The sequence below is a fragment of the Hypanus sabinus genome, chromosome 4, assembly GCF_030144855.1.
Source record: "Hypanus sabinus isolate sHypSab1 chromosome 4, sHypSab1.hap1, whole genome shotgun sequence".
NCBI classification, from domain to species: domain Eukaryota; kingdom Metazoa; phylum Chordata; class Chondrichthyes; order Myliobatiformes; family Dasyatidae; genus Hypanus; species Hypanus sabinus.
In genome coordinates, this window is record NC_082709.1 from 185,508,500 (window position 1) to 185,528,966 (window position 20,467).

The 20,467-nt window shown below is 47.0% G+C and overlaps 1 protein-coding gene across 3 annotated transcripts in view; it reads left to right on the forward strand.

The window, feature by feature from the left end:
* Positions 1-2,021: 2,021 nt before the first annotated feature.
* Positions 2,022-20,467, forward strand: part of robo1 (roundabout, axon guidance receptor, homolog 1 (Drosophila)) — a 342,597-nt gene continuing 324,151 nt past the window's right edge. For 2 of the 3 annotated variants that reach the window (XM_059968997.1, XM_059968998.1), the window contains exon 1: positions 2,024-2,794. In XM_059968997.1, coding sequence (XP_059824980.1) covers positions 2,737-2,794 — 58 coding nt within the window. In that variant the 5' untranslated portion in view covers positions 2,024-2,736. Of the gene's footprint in view, positions 2,795-20,467 lie in introns of all 3 variants that reach the window. The other variant, XM_059968999.1, reaches the window with a different exon arrangement.

The following is a 20,467-nucleotide window of genomic DNA, read 5'->3' on the forward strand; positions in this document are numbered from 1 at the left end:
TTTTCTGAGTGAGAGTGTACATATGTGATTGTGACCACCTGAGTGTGCAAATGAGTGTATGGAATGAGTGTAAATGTGAGAGTGTAGTGTGTGACTCTGCTGTGTTGTTAAATAATCCCAGGGAGAGTCGGTACATTGGGGAGTGTAACCCAGGGGGAGTTAGTACATCAGGGGGTTGTAAGTGTGTAGTGTGATTGAGTGTGTGTAGTGTATTGTGAATAAATGGGTGTTAGTTAGTTGCGAGTGTGTGGTGTGTTGTAAGTCTGTAGTGAGTGTGTGAGTATGTGGTGTGTATAGTGTGTTGTGAGGGTGTGTGAGTGAGTGTTAGTGTCCTGTGTGTGTATGTGAATGGTGTAGTGTGAATGTAGTTTGGTGTATGGGTGTGGGTGGAATGTGTAAGTCTGTTGTATGTGTGTGAATATGCGAGGGTGTAATCTGCATGAACGTGGAAGTGTGCAGTATGAGTGTGTGAAGTTTGTGTGCAGTGTGACTGTGAGTGTGTAAATTGTGCGAGTGCAGTACGGGTGACTGAGTGTGTAAATTGTGCGAGTGCAGTACGGGTGACTGAGTGGGTAAATTGTGTGAGTGTGGTATGGGTGACTGTGTGTAAATCGCGTGAGTGTGGTATGGGTGACTGAGTGTGTAAATCGCGTGAGTGTGGTATGGGTGACTGAGTGTGTAAATCGCGTGAGTGTGGTATGGGTGACTGAGTGTGTAAATCGCGTGAGTGTGGTATGGGTGACTGTGTAAATCGCGTGAGTGTGGTATGGGTGACTGAGTGTGTAAATCGCGTGAGTGTGGTATGGGTGACTGTGTAAATCGCGTGAGTGTGGTATGGGTGACTGAGTGTGTAAATCGCGTGAGTGTGGTATGGGTGACTGAGTGTGTAAATCGCGTGAGTGTGGTAAGGGTGACTGAGTGTGTTAATCGCGTGAGTGTGGTATGGGTGACTGAGTGTGTAAATCGCGTGAGTGTGGTATGGGTGACTGTGTGTAAATCGCGTGAGTGTGGTATGGGTGACTGAGTGTGTAAATCGCGTGAGTGTGGTATGGGTGACTGAGTGTGTAAATCGCGTGAGTGTGGTATGGGTGACTGAGTGTGTAAATCGCGTGAGTGTGGTATGGGTGACTGTGTGTAAATCGCGTGAGTGTGGTATGGGTGACTGAGTGTGTAAATCGCGTGAGTGTGGTATGGGTGACTGTGTGTAAATCGCGTGAGTGTGGTATGAGTGACTGAGTGTGTAAATCGCGTGAGTGTGGTATGGGTGACTGAGTGTGTAAATCGCGTGAGTGTGGTATGGGTGACTGAGTGTGTAAATCGCGTGAGTGTGGTATGGGTGACTGAGTGTGTTAATCGCGTGAGTGTGGTATGGGTGACTGTGTGTGTAAATCGCGTGAGTGTGGTATGGGTGACTGAGTGTGTAAATCGCGTGAGTGTGGTATGGGTGACTGAGTGTGTAAATCGCGTGAGTGTGGTATGGGTGACTGAGTGTGTAAATCGCGTGAGTGTGGTATGGGTGACTGAGTGTGTAAATCGCGTGAGTGTGGTATGGGTGACTGAGTGTGTTAATCGCGTGAGTGTGGTATGGGTGACTGAGTGTGTTAATCGCGTGAGTGTGGTATGGGTGACTGAGTGTGTTAATCGCGTGAGTGTGGTATGGGTGACTGTGTGTAAATCGCGTGAGTGTGGTATGGGTGACTGAGTGTGTAAATCGCGTGAGTGTGGTATGGGTGACTGAGTGTGTAAATCGCGTGAGTGTGGTATGGGTGACTGAGTGTGTAAATCGCGTGAGTGTGGTATGGGTGACTGAGTGTGTACGCTCCGAGCCCGTGCGGCTCCCGGCTCTGCCTCCCGCGGTATTTCAACGCGCCGCCGCCTCGGATTGGTGCCGGGTCCGAGGGGAGGAACAGGCGGCTCCCCTATTGATCTGCTCCGACCTCAACTCTCCCAGTCGCTCCTCTTGCTACCCGACAGACGGAGGAAAGGGGGGGAGATCGGGACTCAAACACCACCCCACCTAGCCCCCCCCCCCCCCAGACGGAAGACAGGAGAAGGGCGAGATGGAATGGAGTACCCAGAGTCGGCGGAGGGGGAAAAGTTGGTACCAAATGGCGTTTTGTATGTGATCACATACCAGGGATCTTGTTACTAATTATTTATTTCAGACCGACCCAAGACTCGTGTGTCGGGAATTTCAAAGCAAGTTTAACACCAGCCTAACACACTCACACAAACAGCAAAAACAAATTGAGGCGTCTTGTTGGAGAGATCCGTGCCTCTGAGGATCGCTCGCTCCTCACACACAAAACCTACTGCGGATAATGAACCAAATTCTACGGGAACTCGTGTAGAAGTATATTTCCTAGTTTCTCTTAAAGCAAAAAAAGAGGAGACAACATCCAGGAGACACGACGCCGGGCAGCAGGGGACCAGAGAACTAAGGGAGAATATTTTTTGGACAATAAAGCGCCCGAGGTTAGTTTCACAAGGGAGGACCCACTCGGGAAAATCTCTTCTCCCTTGCTCTCTACTTTTAAAACCTCACCGAAGTTTTATTGCGGCACGGAATTCGCATGGAGAGAAAGCTTTTGACCATTAACTATGGCCGGGTATAACGCCGGCTCCAGCAGATTGTAGTCGGCGTGTGTGCTTTCGGTTCGGGTTTGGATCCTAATTCTCTCCGGGACTGCGGAACTCCGTCCGTTTCTCCACAATCTTGCAGCTTCGAGACTTACCATGACCACGCAACTCTTCTGTGTCTCTCTCGCCCTCGGATTACTGTCTCTCAGCTCAGGTCTGTCTTCATTTTTATAAATACTTCACATTTTAGATTCACTCGACAGCAAGAAATGTCAAAAGACGGTAACAAAAAAAAACTAGCCGCAAACTATGTTTAAACTGATTTTTTCTCTCTCTAGTTCAGCTTCTAGTTTTGAATTGGAATCTGAGTATATATTAGTTTATATTTGATGCATTTTATTGTTGCCTGGAATGCTGTACCGTCTGCTTGCGATTCAGTGATTAACTTTAGAAAGCAGCCCCTCGCATCCTGAGACGAAAATAATTCGGATTTGCGAGCTTCCGAGTGGCGCATGTTATCTGCTTCTACTTTGGTCGATCGGGGTGGTAATGAAGCGGCTGGTTTATGAATAATAGATCTCCTTTCAAAAACACCTCATTATTGTGTGTCGCTGCTAAGGGCACGGACTGTAAAACTACCCCCAGTCTCCTCCCGGGTCTCCACGACCCTCTTCCTGTGTGAGGAAACTTTGCTGATCCCCGACCCAGTTCGGTCCGGATGCGTGCGATTTCGATCCCAGCAGCGACCCCAGACAACAGATTGTGTGTGTGTGTGTGTGTGTGTAAGTGGAGGTGTCCGACTCTCTGTTTCCTGTGTCCACCTTTCTCTGACACTCGCTGTTCTCCCTCCGTCCTTCCCGTATTGGGCCTGCCCCTGCCCCTCTGTTTCCCCTCTCTCTTTCTCTCGGTCGCTCTCGCATCCTTCCCTACCTCTGTCTCTCTCCCTTCCTCTCTCTGCCCTCTCCATCCCATCTCTCTCTCATTCTCTCTCACTCTCTCTGTCTCTAGTCCCCCTTTCTCTCCCTACCACTGTTTCTCACCCTCTCTCCCTGCCCCCTCTCTCCACCACCTCTCTCTCTCTCTCTCTCACCATCAATACCTCTGTCTCTGATTCTTGATCTATTTGTGATCCAGTCTTTTTCTCTGATTGTTTTTCTTTCTCTACCAGGATTTTTCTCCTCTCCCTCTCCCTCCACACTGCACTCTTCTCACTGCTACCCTCATTGTCCATGTGTGTCTCTCTAACTCTTTCTTTCTTCTCTGTCACTCTTACTGTCTTTGTTCCCCTCTTTAGTTCTCTTTCAGCCTCTCTCACTCTGTCTTTGTCTCTTTCTCCCTCTCTCATTCTACTACACTACTCACCCACTCTCACTGTTATACTCTGCCTCTCCCTTCAGTTCTCTTTGTCTTCTGTCTCTCACCCCACTCTCTCACCCCTCTCTCTCACCCCCACCTCCCCCCACCTCACCCTCTCTCACCCCCCTCCCTCTCCCCCCACCTCCTCTCTCTCACCCCTCTCTCTCACCCCTCTCTCTCCCCCTCTCTCTCACCCCCCTCTCTCCCCCACCTCCCCCTCTCTCTCCCCCCCATCCCCTGTTTTTGGGAATGTTCCTCCCTCCTTCCTTGTAGAGTGCCTGTTTTCCCCTGGCTCTCCCTCTCTGAGTGTTGTTTCCAGTGATCTCTCTCTGCCGTTGGAACATAGAACAGTACAGCACAGGATGCTCCCTTCAGCCCACAATGTTGTATTGAACCAATTCATTAGAAATTGAATGGCAAATTAAAATAATCCCTTCTGCCTACACAACATCCATATCTTAAACAAGAGAAAATCTGCAGATGCTGGAAATCTGAGCAACACACACAAAATGCTGGAGGAGCTCGGCAGGCCAGGCAGCATCTATAGGGAGAAACTTTCCCAGAGACGCTGCCTGGCCTGCCGAGTTCCTCCAGCATTTTGTGTGTGTTGCTTTAATGTTCATATCCTTCTATTTTCCTCACTTTCATGTGCCTTTCTAAACATCTCTTAACAGTTCCGAATGTATCCTCCTCTCCCACCACCCCAGGCCCCCAGCATTCCTGTTTAAAAAAACTTGCCCTCAAATCTCCTTTGAAATTAGCCCCTCTCACCTTAAATGCCTGCCCTCTGGTATTAGACATTTCAACCTTTGGAAAGGGATACAGTGTGTCTACTCTATCTATGCCTCTCGTAATCTCTTGCCTGCTGCCCAGATCTGTCCCTATCTCCACTCACTCATTGCCTCTGTACTGACTGACCTGCATTGGTTCTGTGGCTGGTAAAACCACAAATGCACCATGTTTTACCCCTGTGCCAGGACCTTCCTCCTCATTCCTCTGGAGATCTCTGGCCGCTGAACACCCTCGATTTCCATTGTTGTACAACTGGTGTCTGTGCATTTGGCTGCCTGAGCCACAGGTTTGGGAATTCCAGCAATATAAAACCATAAGACTTAGGAGCAGAATTAGGCCATTCAGCCCATCCAGCCTGCTCTACCATTCATCATGGCTGATTTATTATTGCACTCAAGCCCATTCTCTTGCCTTCTCCCTGTATACTTCTCAGATTTTCTATGGCACCCACTACTCTGGCCAAGCCTTTGCCCCCTTCTGTCTTTCTTATTCTCTGGTGAAGCACCTTGGCATATTTTGTTAGGGTTTTATAAACTCCTTTTGTTCTCTCTCTGTTTTTTTTAATCCTCTGTATGTGGCTGTTCTATCTCTATTTCACTGACATCAGTCACTCTTTCTGTGTTTGTGTCTGTTTGATCATTTGCCCCTCTATTATTATCTGCCAGTTTCTCTGACCACGACCTCTGTGAGCTGTTGTCCGTGCCTTGGACATTGTCCTTCACCGTTTCTTTTTGTCACTGTACACCCGACACGTTCCCTTGCATCTCCTCTCCCATTGTGCTTCTTCGCTGTGTCTCTTCCTCACTCAGTCTCTCACCCCCCACCCCTTCTCCCTCTCTACCTTTCCCCTCCCACTCTGTTTCTCATTCTCCCTCAGAATCAGAATCAAGACTAAAATCACAAATATATGTTGTGAAATTTGTTGATTTGTGGCAGCAGTACAGCGCAATACATAATAAAAACTATAGATTAAAATAAGAATAATATATAATTAAATTAAATACTGTAAGTAGTGCAAAAAGAGAGGCAAAGATAGTGAGGTGGTGTTCATGGGTTCAGTGCCCATTCAGAAATCTGATGGCAGAGGGGAAGAGCCAGCTCCTGAAATTTCGGGTTTGTCTTCTGGCACCTTGATAGTAACACGTTTCTCTCTTAGCCTCTGTCTTCGTCACCTTGTGTCTGTCTGCTTGTCTGTTCCCCCCCCTTCCCCCTCTCTCCACTGCCCCTCCCCCTCCACCCTCTCCCCCAACCCCTCTAACCCCCTCTCCCTCCCCTTCTCCCCCCTTTTAATGTCTGTGTCACCAGAACATGACCTTTGACCTGGTCAAACCCTGGCGTTTGATCACAGATCTGGCACTCGGCTCCATTGTCCATAATTGCAGGTCAATTGAATTATGGGAATTAAAGGAATCAATGTGGAATGTTGGCACAGAGATAGTAGATCAGCTAAGAACTTATTGAATGATGGAGGCACAAGGAGTCAGGCCGAGTATCCTTGCATTGAGACTACGGTCAGTTCTGCAGAGAATTGACCAGGGCTCTCTTGTCTCTCCCAGTCCAGTCACTGAGGCTGCTCTTTTCCTCGATTTTGTGAACTTTTTACCTTCAGGATCCTTGCACGTGTCCTAACCAGAGTCGATGCTTCTGGTCAAATTATCTCAAACTTTGTCATTCAAGTGCACATTACAGTGATACCACCTTGTGATATTGTGAGTGTGTGTGCACGTATGGAAGTTCGGTTGATCACCAAGCCGTTTTGGCTCCAATCGAGAAGCCATCATTAGTGCGCAGTTGAGGGTGTATGCGTTTGTGTATGTATGTTTGTGTGTGTGTGTGTGAGTGACTGGGCACACGAGCAGAACTAACTGATCACTAAGGCAGAAGTTCATTGGCACAGCTGGTGGCAGCACTGAGGTGCCATTGTCTCATCAGGAAGACAAATAAAATACAGTCTCCTTAACCGCAGGAATGTTTCCTGCTGTCACCAGCTGAACAGGAGGCTCATGTCAGCAATGGGCAGCAGTACACTTGAGAGATGTCAGGACAACCAGAGAGGAAATGTAACACTTGCACATTAGGAGTTTCTGTTCAGAGGGTAAAACACATTCAGAGGACAGTGTAGAGGGAGCTTCTCTCTGTATCTAACTGTCCCTGCCCTGGGAGTGTGTGATGGGACAGTGTCGAGGGAGATTCACTCTGTATCTGATAGTCCCTGCCCTGGGAGTGTATGATAGGACAGTGTAGAGGGAGCTTCACTCTGTATCTAACTGTCCCTGCCCTGGGAGTGTGTGATGGGACAGTGTAGAGGGAGCTTCACTCTGTATCTGACTGTCCCTGCCCTGGGAGTGTCTGATGGGACAGTGTAGAGGGAGCTTCACCCTGTATCTGACTGTCCCTGCCCTGGGAGTGTGTGATGGGACAGTGTAGAGGGAGCTTCACTCTGTATCTGACTGTCCCTGCCCTGGAAGTGTGTGATGGGACAGTGTAGAGGGAGCTTCACTCTGTGTCTAACTGTCCCTGCCCTGGGAGTGTGTGATGGGACAGTGTAGAGGGAGCTTCACTCTGTATCTGACTGTCCCTGCCCTGGGAGTGTGTGATGGGACAGTGTAGAGGGAGCTTCACTCTGTATCTGACTGTCCCTGCCCTGGGAGTGTGTGATGGGACAGTATAGAGGGAGCTTCACTCTGTATCTAACTGTCCCTGCCCCTGGAGTGTGTGATGGGACAGTGTAGAGGGAGCTTCACTCTGTATCTAACTGTCCCTGCTCTGTGAGTGTGTGATGGGACAGTGTCGAGGGAGATTCACTCTGTATCTGATAGTCCCTGCCCTGGGAGTATATGATAGGACAGTGTAGAGGGAGCTTCACTCTGTATCTAACTGTCCCTGCCCTGGGAGTGTGTGATGGGACAGTGTAGAGGGAGCTTCACTCTGTATCTGACTGTCCCTGCCCTGGGAGTGTGTGATGGGACAGTATAGAGGGAGCTTCACTCTGTATCTAACTGTCCCTGCCCCTGGAGTGTGTGATGGGACAGTGTAGAGGGAGCTTCACTCTGTATCTAACTGTCCCTGCTCTGTGAGTGTGTGATGGGACAGTGTCGAGGGAGATTCACTCTGTATCTGATAGTCCCTGCCCTGGGAGTATATGATAGGACAGTGTAGAGGGAGCTTCACTCTGTATCTAACTGTCCCTGCCCTGGGAGTGTGTGATGGGACAGTGTAGAGGGAGCTTCACTCTGTACCTGACTGTCCCTGCCCTGGGAGTGTGTGATGGGACAGTGTAGAGAGAGCTTCACTCTGTATCTTTTTTTTTTACAAAATCCTTTATTACAAATTTCAGTGCTATACAATATATACAAAACAGTGGCAAACACAATTACTGCACTACAAATAGACAATAGACATTACACCAGAATGTTGCCATCTCTATCCACGATGGCATTTACACCCCGCGGAGCCCAACGGTCTCAAAACTCCTCCAAGGCCACTGTGGACTGCGCGTGTTCCTTTTCAATAGTTACCCGAGCACGAACATACCCCCTAAACATTGCCAGGCAGTCTGCCCGGGGAGATCCTCCCGCCACCCGTTTCCAAGACCCTCGGATGGCGGATTTCGCCAGCCCCAGGAGCAAGTTGACTAGGACATCCTCATCCCTCCATGCCCCCTTCCTTACTGGATGACCATATATAAACAGGGTGTCCCTGCCCTGGGAGTGTGTGACGGGACAGTGTAGAGGGAGCTTCACTCTGTATCTGACTGTCCCTGCCCTGGGAGTGTGTGTTGGGACAGTGTAGAGGGAGCTTCACTCTGTATCTGACTGTCCCTGCCCTGGGAGTGTGTGATGGGACACTGTAGAAGGAGCTTCACTCTGTATCTGACTGTCCCTGCTCTGGGACTGTGTGATGGGACAGTGGAGAGGGAGCTTCACTCTGTATCTGACTGTCCCTGTTCTGGGAGTGTGTGATGGGACAGTGTAGAGGGAGCTTCATTCTGTATCTGACTGTCCCTGCCCTGGGAGTGTGTGATGGGACAGTGTAGAGGGAGCTTCACTCTGTATCTAACTGTCCCTGCCCTGGGAGTGTGTGATGGGACAGTGTAGAGGGAGCTTCACTCTGTATCTGACTGTCTCTGCTCTGTGAGTGTGTGATGGGACAGTGTGGAGGGAGCTTTGCCCTGAACCTAGCCCATGCTGTCCTTATCCTGGGCATATTTGATTCATTATATAACATATAACACTACAAAGTGAGTAAGAAAGCTATCACTAAGAGTTAAGATGGTGAGAATGGATGCAGTCTGTTATGTTGGTAAAAGTCTGTCTGTTCCACATGTGGCAGACCCTGCCTGGAGGACAGATGAAAGCACTTGTGGTTTTCACTAATAACTGAAGTGAAGCGTCAAGTTCAGAAAATAAATGACAGGAAACGTCCAGTCTTGAGAGAACCCCTCAAATTGTTTCAATATTCCTGGAAGTTGCAGCCGAGTTAGAATGTTAAGGGAAGAGAGAGAGCGAGAGAACACGCGGAAGGAGAGAGTTAGAACACACAGACAGTGGAGAAGAGAGAGATGACAGAAATGGAGAGTGGGAAATGGAGAAAGATTGGAACAATACAAACGCTGGAGGAACTCTGCATGTCAGGCAGCATCTATGGAGAGGAATAAGTAGTTAACATTTCAGACCTGGAGTGCGTATTGTTGAAGAGTTTCAAACTAAATGTCGACTCTTTATTCCTTTCCTAGATGCTGCTTGCTCTGGTGCGTTCCTCCAGTGCTTTGTGTGTATTTCTCTAGATTTCCAGCATTTGCAGAATCTCTTGTATTTAATCATTGCAACACACACAAAATGGGAATGGGAAGCAGAATTGAAGTGGGTGGCCACTGGGGGATCTTGCTTTTCCTTGTATTTAATTTTGGAACAAGATGTATTAATTCTCAAATAGTTCGACTACCAATAAAAAACCAGAAAATAAATGAAAATGTATGAATATAAAGTGTTGCTCCTCCATTCTGAGCGTGGCCTCATCATGGCAGTAGAGGATGCCATGGACCAACATGTTAAAATGGGATTAGAGAGTGGAATTAAAATGGTTGGCTACCAGCAAATCCTGCTTGTTGCAGATGGAGAGGAGGTGCCCAGGAACGTGGTCTCCAAAACTACGTCGAGTCCGACCAATGTAGAGAAGGCCGCATCGGGAGCACCAGATACAGTAGATGATCCTGACAGACTCGCAGGTGAAGTGTTGCCTCACCTGGAAGGGCTGTTTTGGTGCCCTGATTGGAGGTGAATGGGCAGATGTAACACTTGTCCTGCTTGCAGGAGTAAGTGCCAGGAGGGAGATGGTGGACAAGGGAATCACAAAGGGTGCAGTCGTTACAGAAAGCCGAGAGTGGGGTGGGATGGAAGATAAAGTTGTGTTTAGTGGTAGGATCCCATTGAAGATGGGAAGTTGTGCTGGATGTGGAGATTCACAGGGTGGTAGCTAAGGACAAGAGGAACTCTGTCCCTGTTGTGGTGGTGGGAAGATGGGGTGAGGGCAGATGTCCGGAAAATAGAGGAGATGCAGGTGAGAGCAGCATCAATGGTAGAGGAAAGGAAACCCTGTTCTTTGAAGATTTCATGAAAATTTCATGACATATGTCCTTGATTTTAAAAAAAACTGATTTTGATGTAGCTGTCAAACACAAGGAAATCTGCAGATGCTGGAAATTCAAGCAACACATACAAAATGCTGGTGGAACACAGCAGGCCTGGCAGCATCTATTGGGAGAAGCGCTGTCGACGTTTCGGGCTGAGACCCTTTGTCAGGACTAACTGAAAGGAAAGATAGTAATTTTTCTTTTCTGAAAGGGTAGATGAATATCTTTCCTTTCAGTTAGTCCTGACGAAGGGTCTCGGCCCAAAATGTCGACAGCACTGCTCCCTGTAGATGCTGCCTGGCCTGCTGTGTTCCACCAGCATTTTGTGTGTGTTGCCTGACGTAGCTGTATTTGATTCATATCCAAACCTTCCCTATCTATCAGTCCAAGTTTGTTTTAAATGTTGTTTATGTATCTGCCTCTCACATCTACATTAAGACATGGAACAGGATTGTGCTATTCAACTCCTCTAATCTGCTCTGCCATTCCATCGTGGCTGATGTATTATCTCTCAACCCCGTTCTCCTGCCTTCTCCCCGTAACCTTTGACTCCATTACTCATCCTTCACTTTAAATATACTCAATAACTTGGCCTCCACAGCCATCTGTGGCAATGAATTCCACAGATTCACCACTTCTGGCTAAAGAATTACCTCCTCATCTCTGTTTTAAATGGACGTCCCTCTATTCTGAGCTTGTACCGTTTAGTCTTAGACTCTGTCACTATAGGAAACATCCTCTCCACATCCACTCTGTCCATGCCCTCTGGTCCTAGACTCCCCCACTATAGGAAATATCCTCTCCACATCCACTCTATCTAGGTCTTTTAGTACTCAATCTGTTTCAATGAGATTCACCCTCATTCTTCTAAACTCCAGTTGAGTTCAGGCCCAGAGCTATCACATGCTCCTCATACATTTGTGTTATTGGGGTTGCATTGTAGTGTTACTAGAAAAATGCTCTCCATTGTTATTTCTCCTCCTCCTCTCACATATGATAGGCCACTTGAACTACAGCACTGAGCTTGGCAAAGCCACATTTCAGCTCTCCAGATTCCATTAATTGTCCTGAATCCGAGCCACAGAACACATTATCTGTTATATTATTATTCTTTATCTTGATGTAATTGATCATACTGACAACTTGTCCCTAACACACACATACACACACACTTATACATGCTCAAACACACACTCTCTTTCTCTCCCCCCTTCTCTCCCCCCTTCTCTCTCTCCTCTCTCCCCCCTCTCCCCCTCTCCCCCTCTCCCCCTCTCCCCCTCTCCCCCTCTCCCCCTCTCCCCCTCTCCCCCTCTCCCCCTCTCCCCCTCTCCCCCTTCTCTCCCCCTTCTCTCCCCCTTCTCTCCCCCCCTCTCCCCCCCTCTCCCCCCCTCTCCCCCCCTCTCCCCCCCTCTCCCCCCCTCTCCCCCCCCTCTCCCCCCCTCTCCCCCCCCTCTCTCCCCCCTCTCCCCCCTTCTCTCCCCCCTCTCCCCACTTCTCTCCCCCCTCTCCCCCCTCTCCCCCCTTCTCTCCCCCCTTCTCTCCCCCCTTCTCTCCCCCCTTCTCTCCCCCCTTCTCTCCCCCCTCTCCCCCCTGTCCCCCCTTCTCTCCCCCCTTCTCTCCCCCTCCCCCCCTCTCTCTTATCTCTATTTCAACCCATTCTCCAGGATGCCCTGGGCCAATATTTATTTCACACTCCACATATTTAAAACAATCTATCTGATCAGAATCACACTATAGCTTGATCAAATATCACACCTCTTTCCTTCTTCAGTATTTAATAATCTTAACTGGCAATAAATTGGGGAAAGGTAGGTGAGCATCAAGATAGGGAGGGATTAGCAGCGATTAAGCACTGTTTGGCTTTGCCTTGCTGTGTTAAACCCTTTATCTTTGCTCGAGATTAAAGACAGGGCCAGGGTGGAGAGCAAAACGACATTTATCTCCATACCCTCTTCCCTTTTCAAGGCCCTTGAACAAGTTGTCACCTCCTAGAGTCATGGAGTGACACAGCGCAGAGGCAGACTGAGGTGCAACTCGACCAAGGCGCCTACGGGAGCTGAGCTAAAGGGTTTCTGCAGATGCTGGAAACCAGAGCAACACGGGGGAGCTCAGCAGGTCAGGCACTCACACACAGATACTTGTAGTTCTATTTATTTGTTTAGGGGTACATCACAGTAACAGGCCCTAACGGCCAAGGAGCCCAGTTACACCCATGTGACCAAATAAGGTACTATGGGATGTGGCAGGAAACTGGTGCACCCGGAGGAAACCCACACGGCCATGGGGAGAACGTACACTACAAATTCCTTACACAAAGTGGTGGGAAATGAACCTTGAGTGAACATTGAACCCTATTGAGTTCCTGCTGACCCCAGGTATAGCCCATCTTTCATTCATCTTCTAGATGATCCTTCCTCTCTCAGGGATGAAGTCCTTGACATTTCTGTAGCTCTGGGTTTTTACAGGATGGGGTCGCTAGCCCTACGTCCAGCCTTCTTCCTTTCACAGAAGGGCTTGGGACCATCCATGGTGGAGTACCCCTTACAATTTTCTAATCCTCTGAAAGGTCACTCCTCTGCCTTCGTTATTGTGCCATTATTCATTCGAGAATCTCAGACTCAGGTTTAATACCACTGGCAAATATCATGAAATTTGTTTTGCAGCAACAAGTGTGTGTATATGTGTGTGTATATATATCCCTCCCCCACTTTTTGCCCCGCATCCTCTAAGCCCCATTCCACTGAACAAACAGTGGATTGTCACAAGTTGTGTGAGACACCAAATAAAGATTGAAGGTAGAAAGCAGATTAAAGGGAGCTGAGACTCGCACAGAATGATTGAGAAGTCCTGTGCAAGTACTCGTTCAAAATTATTCCCCGATTAACCAGTTCTTAAAAAGCACAGGAATTTATTTGATCCCTGTGATGTGGTGGGAACTTCTAAATGAATGCTGGGTGTGTACTGCTGCAGGGTTCTTGTGGCTTCCACGGAAGCCAGTGGGAACTATGGGAAGAATATCCATTTTGGCTGTATGAAACTCATTAGTAGCAAGGTGTAAAGTAACTGAAAACACTGCTAGAACTGGTTTAGAGCACAATTGAGCATTGTGTTCAGTTGCGCTCAGCTCATTACCAGAAGGAGGTGGAAGTTTTCGAGAGGGTGCAGAGGAGATTTACCAGGATGCTGCCTGGATTAGAGAGCAGGTTTTATAAGGGTAGGTTGAGCAAGCTAAGGGTTTTCTCTTTGGAATGAAGGAGGATGAGAGGTGGCTTGATCAACTATATAAGATCCAGATTGGGAGGACAGCCAGAGACATTTTCAATGGCTAATATCGGAGGCATAATTTTAAGGTAATTGGAAGTACAGTAAGTATAAGGAGTGGCAGCAACTTTAATTTTAATTTAGAAATACAGCACTGTAACAGGACCTTCCAGCCCGAGGAACCTGCACCACCCATTTACACCTATACGAGTAATTAACCTACTAACCAGTACACCTGTGGGAGGAAACCGGACCACCCAGAGGAAACCCACGCGATCTCGGGGAGAACCTACAAACCCCGTACAGATAGCGGCAGGAATTGATCCCGGGCAGCTAGTGCTGTAAAGGAAATGCTAACCACAAGAGTACGGTGCCAAACCTGCGGAGGGAAATGGAGACTTAAGAGTGCAGATGAAGGGTCTTGACCTGAATCATCAACTTCCCACTTCCCTCCACAGATGCTGACTGACCAGCTGAGTTTCTCCAGCTTTTGGAGCAACTGTAGAAAGCTCAGGTCCCAAGCACACAGTAGAGTGAGTGCAGTGGAAACATTTACAAGGGATATGAGTGGCAACTTTCACACAGAGGGTGGTGTGCCTAGGGAGAAAGTGGTTGAGAGAAGTACAATGATAGGGAGCACTTGATTAGGCATCTGCAGGGGTGGGGCAAATAGGGATATAATCGGATTGCAGGAAATTGGGACTGGCTGGGTGAGTACCATGGCAGCATGAACTCATATGGGCCAAAAGGCCTGTGTCTGTGCTTCTTTTGTCCTATGACTCTAACGTGGAGAGCGTTCTAACTGGTTGCATCATCATCTGGTTTGGAAGGGTCATTGCGCAGGATTGGAAAGAGCTGCAGAAAGTTATAAACAGTGATCTCCATCATGGACATTAGACTCCCCAGCATCCAGGACATCTTCAAAAGGCAATGCATCCATCATTAAGGACTCCCATCACGCAGAACATGCCTTCTTTTTATTACTACCATCAAGAACAAAGTATAGGAGCCTGAAGACATAATCAACATTTTAGTAATAAATTCTTTCCCTCCACCTTTTAATTTCTGAATGGGCATTGAACACATGAACACTCTCTAACTTATTTTTTGCTCTTTTTTTGCACTACTTATTTAATATTTATTTATTTATTTGCTGATATTTATTGTTTTTAAAAAAAATATTTGTATATTGCTTTGAACTACTGCCACAAAACAACAAATGTCATGAAACAGGCCGGTGTTGTCAAACCTGATTCTGATTCATCTGGAGGTCCCAGTAAATGTCTTCTGTATTCTCTTTATTGTAGTCGCCATCCACCCTTGGTAGCCACGGTGCTGGACGATGGCCAGAGGCCAGAAATGGAGCAACTGGAATTGGAATTGTTTCATTATTGTCACATGTACTAAGATACAGTGAAATGCTTGTCCTCCAGGCCATGCTCTCTTCTTGCTGCTGCCATCGGGAAGGAGCTAGAGGAGTCTCAGGAATCACAACACGGTGTTCAGGAACAGTTATTACCCCTCAACCATCAGGGTCTTGAACCAAAGGGGATAATTTCACTCAGCTTCACACATCCCAACACTGAACCCACAACCTTTAGACTCACTTTCAAGGAGTCCTCAACTCATGTTCTCAACGTTTATTATTTATTTATTATTATAAATTTGTTTTGTTTTCTTTTTGTATTGGTATGGTTTATTTTCTTTTGCACATAGTTCGTTTGTCTTTGTTGTGTGCAGTTTTTCATTGATTCTATCGTGCTTCTTTGCATTTACTGTAAATGCCTGCAAGAAAATGAATCTCAGGGTTGTATGTGGTGACATAGGTGTACCTTAATAATTACTTTGAATTTTGTTCATACAGATCATATCATTACAGAGCAGAACAAGTCAAAACAATAACAGAAGGCAGAATAAAGTGTAACAGCTACACAGAAAGTGCAGTGCAGGCAGGCACTAAGGTACAAGATCATAGCAAGATAGATTGTGAGGTCAAGAATAGGGAACTATTTTAAAAAGTCAGAAACTCAAAAGATTCTGCAGATGCTGGAAATCCAGAGCAAAACTCAAAGTGTTGGAGGAACTCAACAGATGAGGCAGCATCTGTGGAGAGAATGAGCATCAGAGTCAGGTTTAGTATCACCAGCATATGTCGAGAAATTTTTTAACTTAGAGGCAGCAGTACTATGCAATGCATGATAACATAGAAAAAATGTAAATCAATTACAGTAAGTATGTATGTAACTTAAATAGTTAAATTAAAATAGTGCAAAAAGAGAAATAATTTTTAAAAAGTGAGTTAGTGTTCATGGGTCCATTTAGGAATTGGTTGGTAGAGGGGAAGAATGAACAGTCGACGTCTTGGGCCAAGATCTTTCATCAGGACTCAATTGCAATATCTTGTGTTTTTGATGGTCCCATAAGAGCAAGGTAGAAACTGCCCTTGAGCCTAGTGGTACATGTTTTCAGGCTTTTTTTCATCTTCTGCTCGATGGGAGAGGGGTGAAGAATGTATGGGTGGGTGGGGTCTTTGATTATGCTAGCTGCTTTACTGAGGTAGTGAGGAGTGTAGACAGAGTCCATGGAGGGGACGTTGGTTTCCCTCATGTGCTGAGCCATGTCTACAAGTCGCTGCAGTTTCTTGCGGCCTTGGACAGACCGGTTCCCAATCAAGCCATCACAAAGAAGGCACAACAGTCCCTCTACTTTCTTTGAAATTTCTTTGAAATCGATTGGCTATTGAAGCCTGAAGAAGTGCTGCCAGTCCACCACAGGCGAAGCCCTCCCCACCGCTGAGCCTATCTACAAAGAATGCTGCCACAAGAAAGCAGCATCCATCATCAAGGTCTCCCACCATCCAGGCCATGCTCTCTTCTCGCTGTTGCCGTCAGGAAGGGGGTACAGGAGTTCTGGACCCACGCCACCTGGATTAGGAACAGTTATTACCCTGCAAACATCAGGCTCTTGAACCAGTGTGGATAACTTCACTCACCTCAACTCTGAACTGATTCCACAACCTACGGACTCACTTTCAATGACCATACAACTCATGTTCTCAACTTTATTTATTCATTTGTTTGTTTGTTTACACAGTTTGTCTTTTGCATATCGATGGTCTGTCAGACTTTGCAGTTTTCCATTGATTCTATAATGTTTTTCCATTCTTCTGTGAATGCCCACAAGAAACAAACCTCATATTACATGTGCGTACTTTGGTAATAAATGTACTTTGAAAGTATGCATCCAGATAGGAGCACTGAAATGTTGGTGTTCTGTGGGGCAGAGGCATTCACCGAGGCAGGAAAGGATGAATCCATTGATGCCCGCCGTGAAACGGGTGAAGCTGTCTTTTGTGTTAGTGTGGATGCTCTGTTGAATTCCGGTGCTGGGTTTGACAGCACGAGAGTTTAAGCTGCATGAAAGGCCTTCTTGAGTGAGAGTATTGCTGTGGAAATGACTCCTGCACAACCCAGGCCTTGTGAAGTCAGATCATTGTTTAGCCCAATGCTTAAAGGGTTCTTTGTTACCTTATTAGGAGAAAGGGTAAAGACGCTTATAGGCAAAGCACTGGCAACTGGCCTTTAATTAGTGTTTTACCTTCCACCAAGACATACGGGCAGAGAGTCAGCATTGGAAACGCAGTGACTTTGATTTTGTCGAAGCAGGCACTGACTGCCTTTGTATTTCCCTGAGAGCATTGTGTGTGAAAAATGGCCAACCTAAACTCTGCTGTTTTCACATTCAAACCCCTTTCAATTGTCTGAAGGGGATTAAAACCATTAATTAGTCTGGTGAGAGATCATGGGGGGAGCGAGTAGTGAGGTGGGTAGCAGGAGGCCTTGTATTCAGGCATGGAGCTGCGATGTGAATATAAGAGAGAGACAATGAGAGACCGAGACGGAGAGGGGGCAGTGAGAGAGAGAGAGAGAGAGGCAGAGAAAATCATGAAAGGAAAAGCAGGGTGACAGAAAGATATGTGTATGAAAGACAGTCAAGAAATGAGAGAAACAGAGAAAGAGATAAGAGGTCGAAAGAGGAAAGGTGGAGAATCAGATGAAAGAGAGATAAATGGAGGGGTCAGAGAGAGGGGCAGTGAAAGACAGGAAGGGATGGAGGGCTGTGAGAAGACACAAAGGGGTGAGAGGCAGAGAGAGAAAGCTGGGCAGGGAGAGAAAGAATGAGAAAGGCAGGGAAACAGAAATAAAGAGGTTAGAGGAAGGAGAAGTCAGATTGGAGGAAGTGGGTAGAATATATAAAGAGTGTGATTGAGGATGAGAAACGACAAAAAATGGCAGGAGAGAGAGAGTGTGTGAGAGAGATACAGGTGGGAGGAGAGAGAGAAGGGGAGACGGATAAAGAGAGATATAGAGAGCGAGAGAATGGGGAGAGGGACAGAGAGGAAGAGTGTGAGAGAGAAGAGTGGGGGATTAAATGATCTAGAAAGGATGGAGAGAGGAAAGAGAATGACAGAATATAACAGGAGAGAGAGAATAATAGGATTATGTACAAAATCAGATTGATGGGCGGAATGGGGAGGGAATTTGTGAGAATGGAATTGCCGTGTGAGCTAACATAATGTGTTGGGCTGAATGGAAAGTATGGAGCTAGTCTAGAAAGGAACAAGGTAACAGAGGATAATAAACACGAGATTTTGGAAATACACAGCAACACACACAAGATGCAGCATCTATGGAAATGGCCAAGCTGTCCTTCATTTCCACAGATGCTGCCTGATTGCTGTTCCTCCAGCGTTTTGTGTTGTATTGTTTATGGATTGGTAATTGATTTATTATTGTAACATGTAGAGTCATAGAACAGGCCCTTTGGCCCATCCAGCCCATGCTGAACTGTAATTCTGCCCACAACTGGGACATAGCTCTGCATACCCCTCTCATCCATGTACTTATCCAAAGGTCTCGTTTGTTTTTTGTGAGTACTACTCTTCCTCAGTAAAATTCTGACGATGTCACGGGCTATTTCATTTAAGGAGTTAGAACTCTCCTGGGAATTCCCAGGGACTGCTAGGCAGCTTTCTTTTTGCAACCTCTCTTTAAGCTACTGAATTGGATTTAGAGGCCCAATAAATGGCTATGTTCTCTTCTCACTATGACCATTGGGAAGGTGGTACAAGAGGCTTGGGTCCCAAAACACAAGGATCCTGAACCAGCATAGATAATTTCACTCACCACAATTCTGAACTGATTCCCACTATCTCTGCCTATTTAAGAATCCAGGGTGAATTAAAACCTTCTTATTTGAGAGTTTAGGGTTTATTTATTTATTTAGAGATACAGCACAGAACAGGTCCTTCTAGCCCAATGAGCCGTGCCCAGCAACACAGCGAATTTAATCTAGCCTAAACACAGGACAATTTACAATGACCAATTAACCTGCCTACTGGCACATCCTTGGACTGTGGGTGGAAAGCTATGAGCACTGGGGAAGGAATGTAAAAACTTGCTTGCAGAGGACGCCGGAATTAAACTCTGACCTTCAGCGCCCCTAGCCATAATAGAATCACGCTAGCCACTACGCTACCATGGCAACCATATTTAGCCATGGATGTTTAGGGTTGACAACTAATTTTAAAAAGGTAGAACAGTGGCCTTGTGGTTAGTGCAATGCTTTACTCTGCTGGCAATCACCAATCGGGGTTCAATTCCCTGTCTGTAAAGGGTTTGTTCTCCCCGTGAATGAGAAGGTTTTCTCCGGATTTTCCGGTATCCTCCCACGTTCCAAAGACATATGAGTTAGGATTAGTGACTTGTGGGTGTGCGATGTTGGAACCGGACACAAGGTGACCCGTCCTTGAAATTTGTTGGTCGTTGACAGAAATGTCACTGTATGTTACAATGCTTTGATGTACCTGTGACAAATAAAGATAACCTATTTCAAAAAAAAAGAGATGGGTGTGACTGGCAGAACAAATTTGAGTGCCTTCCTGGGGATGGTCTGTGGATCTAACGATAACCTTACAGCAGGCCAGCAGGGATTTATCGTCTCAGTTCTCGAGCAGTGTTGGCAGGTAGTGTGTGCGTTTGCTGCTGTGGTGTGATACCACATCAGATGAAACGATACCTCTGGGAGATTGGAGATTCTCCGCTCAACAAGAGAGGTCTCAGAGCTAAATCCTCGGGTAGAGTGCCTTTATGTACGTCTCTCAGCAATGCCTTTCACGCTCCATCAGCTCTCTCTCGCTCACTCCTTTCTCCTTAACTGACAGGCTCCCTGGGATACGCTTTGCGTTGGGTTGCAATGATCCATTTCCTGAAAGCGAGGCCGAGGATTTAAGCACATCCCGCATTAAATGGGCCCGTGTAGGGAGTGATGGACGTCAGCTGCACCTTACTCAGGCCTGGAGAAAACTCTCTCAAGCTTAGTCTTGTCAATGACAAAAAGGTTTGGCAGGATGGGGGTAGTGTGTTCTGGGTGGGGGTGAGGTTACTGGTCAGGAGCAGAGGCCCGTGAGAGATTAACGAGTGATGGGAAGTACTGGACCGTGCAGAAAATCCCTGGTCAATCCATAAGACTTAAGACATAGGGGCAGAATTGGGCCATTCAGCCCAGCAAGTCTGCTCTGCCATTCGGTCATGAATGATTAACTTTCCTTCTCAGACCCACTGTCCTGTCTTTTTCCTTTGACACCCTTAGTAATCAAGAACCTATCAACCTCCACTTCAAGTACACTAAAAGGCTTGACCTCCATAGCCATCCGTGGCACTGAATTCCACAGATTCACCACCCTCTGGCTAAAGAAATTCCTCCTCATCCCCATTGTAAGGCTGAGCCCTATGGTCCTAGACTCACCCATTATAAGAAGGATCTTCTGCACACCCACTCTCTCTA